Source organism: Phalaenopsis equestris, unplaced genomic scaffold (genome assembly GCF_001263595.1).
Source record: "Phalaenopsis equestris unplaced genomic scaffold, ASM126359v1 Scaffold000322, whole genome shotgun sequence".
In the NCBI taxonomy this organism is placed as follows: domain Eukaryota; kingdom Viridiplantae; phylum Streptophyta; class Magnoliopsida; order Asparagales; family Orchidaceae; genus Phalaenopsis; species Phalaenopsis equestris.
In genome coordinates this window covers 6114-13539 of record NW_018164764.1, presented here as the reverse complement: position 1 = coordinate 13539, position 7426 = coordinate 6114, and the positions used below count along the sequence as shown (strand labels likewise).

At 34.3% G+C, this 7426-nt stretch overlaps 1 protein-coding gene across 1 annotated transcript in view; it reads right to left on the bottom strand.

Moving 5' to 3' along the window:
* LOC110025671 (laccase-14-like) overlaps nt 1-7202 on the bottom strand; it is a 20884-nt gene extending 13682 nt beyond the window's left edge. The window contains exons 1-3 of the mRNA XM_020726277.1: nt 7102-7202; nt 5924-6169; nt 5580-5787 (exon numbers count right to left, since the gene is read on the bottom strand). Coding sequence (XP_020581936.1) covers nt 5580-5787; nt 5924-6169; nt 7102-7202 — 555 coding nt within the window. The remainder of the gene's footprint in view (nt 1-5579; nt 5788-5923; nt 6170-7101) is intronic.
* Between the last annotated feature and the right edge of the window lie 224 nt (nt 7203-7426).

Sequence of the window (7426 nt, the reverse complement as noted above, 5' to 3'; positions counted from 1 at the left end):
AAAACATCAAAAATACCTTTCTTTAAAGTGCAATATCATCAAAAACAGTATAAAATAAGTATGGAAATCTCAACATATTTTCTTTTGGTCAGTCGGTGTTGTTGGTCTGCTTAGATTGATTAGCTTGAGGATTGTAGAACTGATTCAGTTGGCTAGGCTTTGTGGATTGATTCATTTAGTATGGTTATCAACATTCGATCCATGGTTGAAGAGCTCTTGTCGGTGGAGAGACTAGGCTATCAAGAAAATGGTGAATCAACTTAACTTGATAGGCAGCTCGTTCTTGACGAGGAAAGTTTGTGGGAAAACTATAAAACTCTATTGTATTGCCAATCCTCGGTCTCTGATGAGGAGCCTTGGGGGCATCCTTGGGACGGTTGGTGATTGTGAGGAACTGAATTCTTCTTAGGGTCAGATCTAGTGGAAGGTAGGTCGACACCTTCAGTAAGCATTTTTATGATGGTGAGCTCGGATGCTTATCTAAATTTTTGTTTTCTGATTGGTTCAGCTTCAGTTCGTTCGATCGTTCTTTTTGTCATTCTCCTAGTTCAATGGACCTTCAGCTTTGGCTCAGATGGTTACATCCTATTGGATAAATGTTCCCCTGGTCCTCTATTTGTGAGCTCTCCATTGTCGTACTTTCTCTCTTATGGACTGTTGGATCTCCTCAGAATGCATGCCAACATATATTTTATGTACACTAATCATTAAGGTAAAAGCTATTATAGAGAATATATATATATATATATATATATATATATAAAAATTAATTAATAGGCATATAAATCTTCCTTTCATTATAAAAAGGGGTGTAAATTTGTTATGCCGGGCTCGACTCACTTTTTGGCCCGAGCTTGAGTTTAACTCTAGAAGTTTTAAGTCGGCTCTTATTATAAAATAGAGAAAATAATAATAATAATTAAAATTAGTGTTATAAAATTGAAAAAAAGAATATTTGGAAGATAATTAATAAGAACACACTTTAAATAAAGCATAAAATATTAAATATTTTTAATAACTTCAATATGAAGTCTTGAATTTTAACTTATTGTAAGATGATCCAAAAGCATGTTGAAGGAGTCGAGGACACGAATGAGGAGACAGGACGAGACAAGAGTGAGCAAGTGAGAGAAGTGTAAGGGGTTCAAAGCTACGAAGAAACCAAGATTTTGGGTCGTGCATGGAGTGTGAAGTGAAGATGGGATAAAATGGTTGTTTAAAACACATATATAGTCAAAAGTTTAAGCCGGTGTTATTATTGTCGATTCAAATCACTATTTAGAGTGTTTTAAACTGCCATTTTTAAACTGTTGCAAACGAGTGTTGCATTTTCACAAGTTTTTAGTAGTGGATTAATAGCTATTCCTCCTATAGGTTTCTCCCTATGATATATCTCTATATTTACCTATATGCCCTCTTTAATATATAATATATGAGGATAAGTTGTTCTTCATTAAGAAAACATCACATAATTTGTTCAAAGTAAAAGCATTTAGGAAAATACAGCAATAGTCAAAGTCAACTCATCTCCTTCTATTTGGTTTTTAAATCCAAAATATTTAGAAATCTCTAGTTTTGATTAGTCAAATATCTCTAACTGTTTTTGTTAGCAAGTTGCAAGCTTTCACCTGTCTTAGCCCCTCTTATGTAAAAGTCTTCTATAGCCAATTACTAGTCGGCAGAAGACTTGTTAGGCCTTTATTAGTTGCGTAATCGAAGGAACCTTTTTTAATATATATATATATATATATTTAACATCACATAAAAAATATTAATAGTATTAATTTTCTTAAAAAGTGGATCTTATTTTTGTATGCATCAATATCTTTTAAAATGATTATGATACTAAAATGATATAAAAGAAATTATGTAATTTGTATGTAAATATTCGGTAAAATAAAGTTTAAAAAATGGGTTTTATTTTGGCTTAGTTTTGAAAAATGCCTACAAAGGGAGAAATATTTGTGTACATAAGACGTACACATAGCTGCATACCTCTCGTAGGTTACAGGAAAGGTATTTGGGATTATATACGCATTATACCCCTATAACCTCCCTATAACCTACTTGTAACCTACATGTAATTAGTAAGTTCTGCGCTTCTGTTCTCATATATTTCTAAGTTACAGGTAGGTTACAAAGAAGTTACAAGGGGTATAATGTGGATATAACTCTCAATATCCTCCCTGTAACCAACTTGACGTACGCACTATCTCCTACAAAGGACAAAAGAAAAAGTGAAACATGTTATATTAAACATTTGAAAACCCAAGGTTTATAAAAATGGGTTTTATTTTGGCTTAGTTTTGAAAAATGTCTGCAAAGGGAGAAATATTTGCGTACGTAAGATGTACACATAGCTGCATACCTCTCGTAGGTTACAGAGAGGATATTTGGGGTTATATCCTCGTTATTCCCCCTGTAACCTCCCTGTAACCTACTTGTAACATACATGTAACTAATAAGTTCTGCGCTTCTATTTTCATATATTTCTAAGTTACAGATAGGTTACAAAGGGATTGTAGGGGGTATAATGTGGATATAACTCTCAATACCCTCCTTGTAACCAACTTGATGTGCGCACTAACATACGCAAATATTTCTCATGCAGGACACAAAAGAAAAAGTCAAACAAGTTATTTTAATCATTTAAAAAGCCAACGTTTATATAATAAAAAAAAAAACAAAAGTACACAATTTATTTATTTTTTTACTTTCTTGTTTTACGTGTTGAACGAGTGTTCTGTTTTTTCGCAGGATAAAAATTTGTCTAACATGTGCTACATATGTCTAATATAAAAGTGGAAGTATAAATATCATGTTGGCTGCATAAAATCAAAATAGAATTTATTTTAAAAGATTTTGGAAGAAATTTATTATTTCTTTTCATCATCACTAGTAAAATTTTCAAAATGTTTAAAATTGATGCATCATTAACAAATTTTTATTATCCAACACAAAATTAGATGCATTTTTTGAATAATAAATATTTTAAATTTTGAATTCAAGATGATCCAAGATCCCAAATTGTGTAAGTTTAGTGTCAAATTGATCGTATCAACAGAACATATAATATCAAAGTTGGGTCAATCCAGGTTCAATAAGGCGCATTTCAAACCATTAAAGTACATTTGGTAGCCTCGTATCATCAATTTAGAATGATCAAATGAACTCCAAATTTGACATATTTTTAGACAAATCTAGCGTTTTGATGAGAGAAATCTAATTAGTCAAATACCACTTAATTTCGATGGTATTAATGAGCTCAAATTGTTTTAAAAAAACTCTTATGATCAAGGGGATCAACATAGGTCCTTCAGTGAGGTGATAGAGATAGTTATTCTTAAAAAAATTACAATGTCTCTACCCACAGGCTATAAAGCATAAAAAGACTCTTCTGTTTAATAGAGAAGAAAAAAAAAAGAATTAGAATTTTAGAGCCCAGTTTGAGTAAAGTCCTGATGATAACTTCCGGCCACCGACTAGTATTGACCACCGCCGGCCATCACTACCTCTTGCCACTGACCTCCGACCATCAACGCCCCCTGCTTGAAAATGCCATATACCAAATACGGTCATTTATAATGTATAACACTCATATTGAAGACTTGATGATAATTTCTGACCTCCGTAGTTGCCATCTAGCATCGACCACCTACTTTGATTGAGCTAGGTCCGTGATTTTTTCTTTTATGAACTTTTTCACATAAAAACATCTTGATGTCTCCACTTGCTTGCTATTTCTCCTTGATCTGTATGTGTGTTGCGTCTTCGTGCAACTCTAAGAAGCTAAATAATATTATTAAATTGTAAACTATATTTATTAATTTACATTTTTCTTAATAAAAAGATAGAAGGATAACAAGCCACTATTATAATTATATTATAGATAGAATGAACATGATGTGAATTTCTTTCTTGTTTTCCTAAGATACATTGTTGTGGTTGATTTCATTTAAGGAAAAAACTCTTGTTTTGTTTTTCTCATAAGCAATAATTTTTTTTTATTTTTGCCAATTTAGACATATAGACAATTGAATATATTTCTTGTTGTATTTACAATAAAGTTGGGGAAAATTATTATTTAGAGATGTAAACGCTCTTTCTAAATCCTTGTATTTAAACATCACTACCATATTCATGATAATAATCATCACTTTCAATGAAATGATCAACTTATCTTTTATAATAAGAAAATTCTAATCCAAATCAAATATATATAGTTGTTAATGAAAATTCTAATCCAAATCAAATATATATAGTTGTTCTATCAGTATGAAACTTAACGCTAACTAATATTTGATATCATTATCGCGGTCAATAAAATATTTGTCATTAGGAAAAATCATGAGCACAACTTATTTACATATAAATCTCAAAGTAATAGAAATTATAAAAACCAACTAATTTATGCTGTGAAAAACGATGACAAAAACAAAAAATTGAAACGAGAAAATTTGCAAATCGGAAAGAACACACACAGATTTACGTGATTCGGAAAATTGCCTACATCTAGGGACTTGCAGAGGATTTTATTACTTTGAGGATTGCACCCATCGATCGTCTCGAAGATTACAAGAAAGAATTCTCTCTCTCTCTCTCTCTCTCTCTCTCTCTCTCTCTCTTTCATCATCTTCTCTCTCTCTACATCGAAAGCCACACAACAGAAGAAGAGACAATTAAAGAAGGGAGCAGCAATTTCAATTTTTTCCCGCATAAGCTTAACCGAGGAGGAAAACCAAGGGAGCAGGTAATACCATGTGATTCATTCCTTGATCTTCTTCTGCAAGCAATACAAAAGCATCAAAGAAATTATGTGCTCCGTAGAGAGCAAGCAACATTCGTCCCTTTATAATTCCAGCAGAGGCCCAATCTCGGTCCATATATGGAAACAACCACTTTACTGGAAAGCTTAAGGAAGGAGGCAGGCGAGACTTATACCAAAAGAGACGACAATGGGAACGCGGGAAGAAACATGTGAATGTGGTTTCGCGGGAGGAACAAATATATTGGTTTCCTTAATCAACAGTGGACCGGGCTCCACTGATCTCAACAATTCTCATTGGGACACTGACTGCATCATATACTGGCTGCATCATCTACTGGTTGTACCGACCTTTTCCTCAAACATAATATTCTCTATCTCTGCAGCTCAAAAGGCTCTTGTCTTCACGCTAGAAGATCAACTAAAGTTGAGCACAACTTCAGATTCTTAAGTGTAACGCTCTTAGTAAATATATCAACACGGTTTTTACTTCCACAAATTTTCTCAAGTACCAATTGTCCATCATCTAACAATGATCATATGAAGTGATATCTAATCTGAATGTGCTTAGTCATGGATTGAAATGTGGGGTTCCTGGCAAGAAATATGGCGTTCTGACTATTGTTTTAGAGAGTTCCCTTTTAAACCTCCTTACCCAATTCTTCTAAGAAACCCTGTCGTCATATCAACTCCTTTGCAGCTTCTGAGACTGCGATGTACTCAACTTCTGTAGTGGACAAAAAAATCGTCTTCTGTAGATTTGAGCCCCATGACATTGCAGTACCACCAAAAGTATAAAAATAATATTTAGTACCATCTCTACTGTTAATGCCTCCTGTACCTCCATGCTTTTTCCCGAGAAATACAAGCAGGTTTCTGATGAGCCTCTTAAGTACCTAAAGATCCACTTCATAGGTTCCCAATGTTCCATCCCTGCATTACTCATGTATCTGCTCACAACTCTTATTGCATGGGCAATATCTGGTCTTGTCAAACCATAATATACATAAATGAACCAATAGCTGAAGAGTAAGGAACCTTACTCATGTAGTCATATTCTTCCTTTGACTTGGGTGAGTGATTCTTGTTGAACATGAAGTGGATGCCCAAATGTGTGCCAACTGGTTTGGCCTTATTTATATTGAACCTGCTAAGTACCTTTTCACATATTCAGCCTGTGAAAGCCTCAACGTGCCTCTAAATCCATCTCTAACAATTGTTATGCCAAGGATTTTCCTTGTAGCTCCCAAATCCTTCATTGCAAAGTGCTCTGACATCTGCATCTTCAGATTATTGATTTCTTCAATATTGGCCCCTGAAATAAGCATATCATCCACATATAATAGTAGGATGATATAAGGATTGTCATAGTACATAACATGACAACAATGATCCATCTGACATCTGTTGTACCATACATTGTGCATGAATTTATCAAACTTATTGTACCACTGCCTAGGAGCTTTCTTGAGGCCATACAAGCTCATATTCAGTCTGCAAATTGACTCTTCCTTTCCCTGTAGTACAAAACCCTAAGGATGGTGCATGTAGATGTCTTCTTTAATGCTCTATGAAGAAAAGTTATCTTCACATATAACTGCTCAAGAAGTAAATCTTCAGTAGCAACCATAACCAATACCATCTTAATGGTTGTGATCTTCACTACAGAAGAAAAAATTTCAGAATAATCAATCCCTTGTCTCTGTTGAAAGCCTTTTACAATAAGTCTAGCCTTGTATCTCTTATTGTCATCATGCTCAATCTTCACTTGGTACACTCACTACATGTGCAATGCCTTCTTCCCGGATGGAAGTTCTATCGGCCCCCATGTCTGATTTCCTAGTAGAGAATCCATCTCTTCTTTCGTAGCCAACTCTTACTTGCTCAAATTTTTATCTTGCAAAGTTTCTTCATAACTCTGTGGTTCTCCATCATCTGTCAACAGAATATAGTTTAAGGTTGGTGAGTAACGTTATGGAGAACATCTATTCTTGCCGACCTGTGAATTATAGCTATAGAGGTGGACGACTTTGAATTTGACTGTAGAATAATAGGAATGGGTGCTCGGGCGCACTCTCCTCAGCACTTTCATCACTAACCCTAAGGATAGTGCATGTAGATGTATTCTTCAATGCTCTATGAAAAAAAGGTATCTTCACATATAACTGCTCAAGAAGTAAATCTTCAGTAGCAACCATAACCAATACCATCTTAATGGTTGTGATCTTCACTACAGAAGAAAAAATTTCAGAATAATCAATCCCTTGTCTCTGTTGAAAGCCTTTTACAATAAGTGTAGCCTTGTATCTCTTATTGTGCCGACACCTGCTAAGTACCTTTTCACATATTCAGCCTGTGAAAGCCTCAACGTGCCTCTAAATCCGTCTCTAACAATTGTTATGCCAAGGATTTTCCTTGTAGCTCCCAAATCCTTCATTGCAAAGTGCTCTCACATCTGCATCTTCAGATTATTGATTTCTTCAATATTGGCCCCTGAAATAAGCATATCATCCACATATAATAGTAGGATGATATAAGGATTGTCATAGTACATAACATGACAACAATGATCCATCTGACATCTGTTGTACCATACATTGTGCATGAATTTATCAAACTTATTGTACCACTGCCTAGGAGCTTTCTTGAGGCCATACAAGC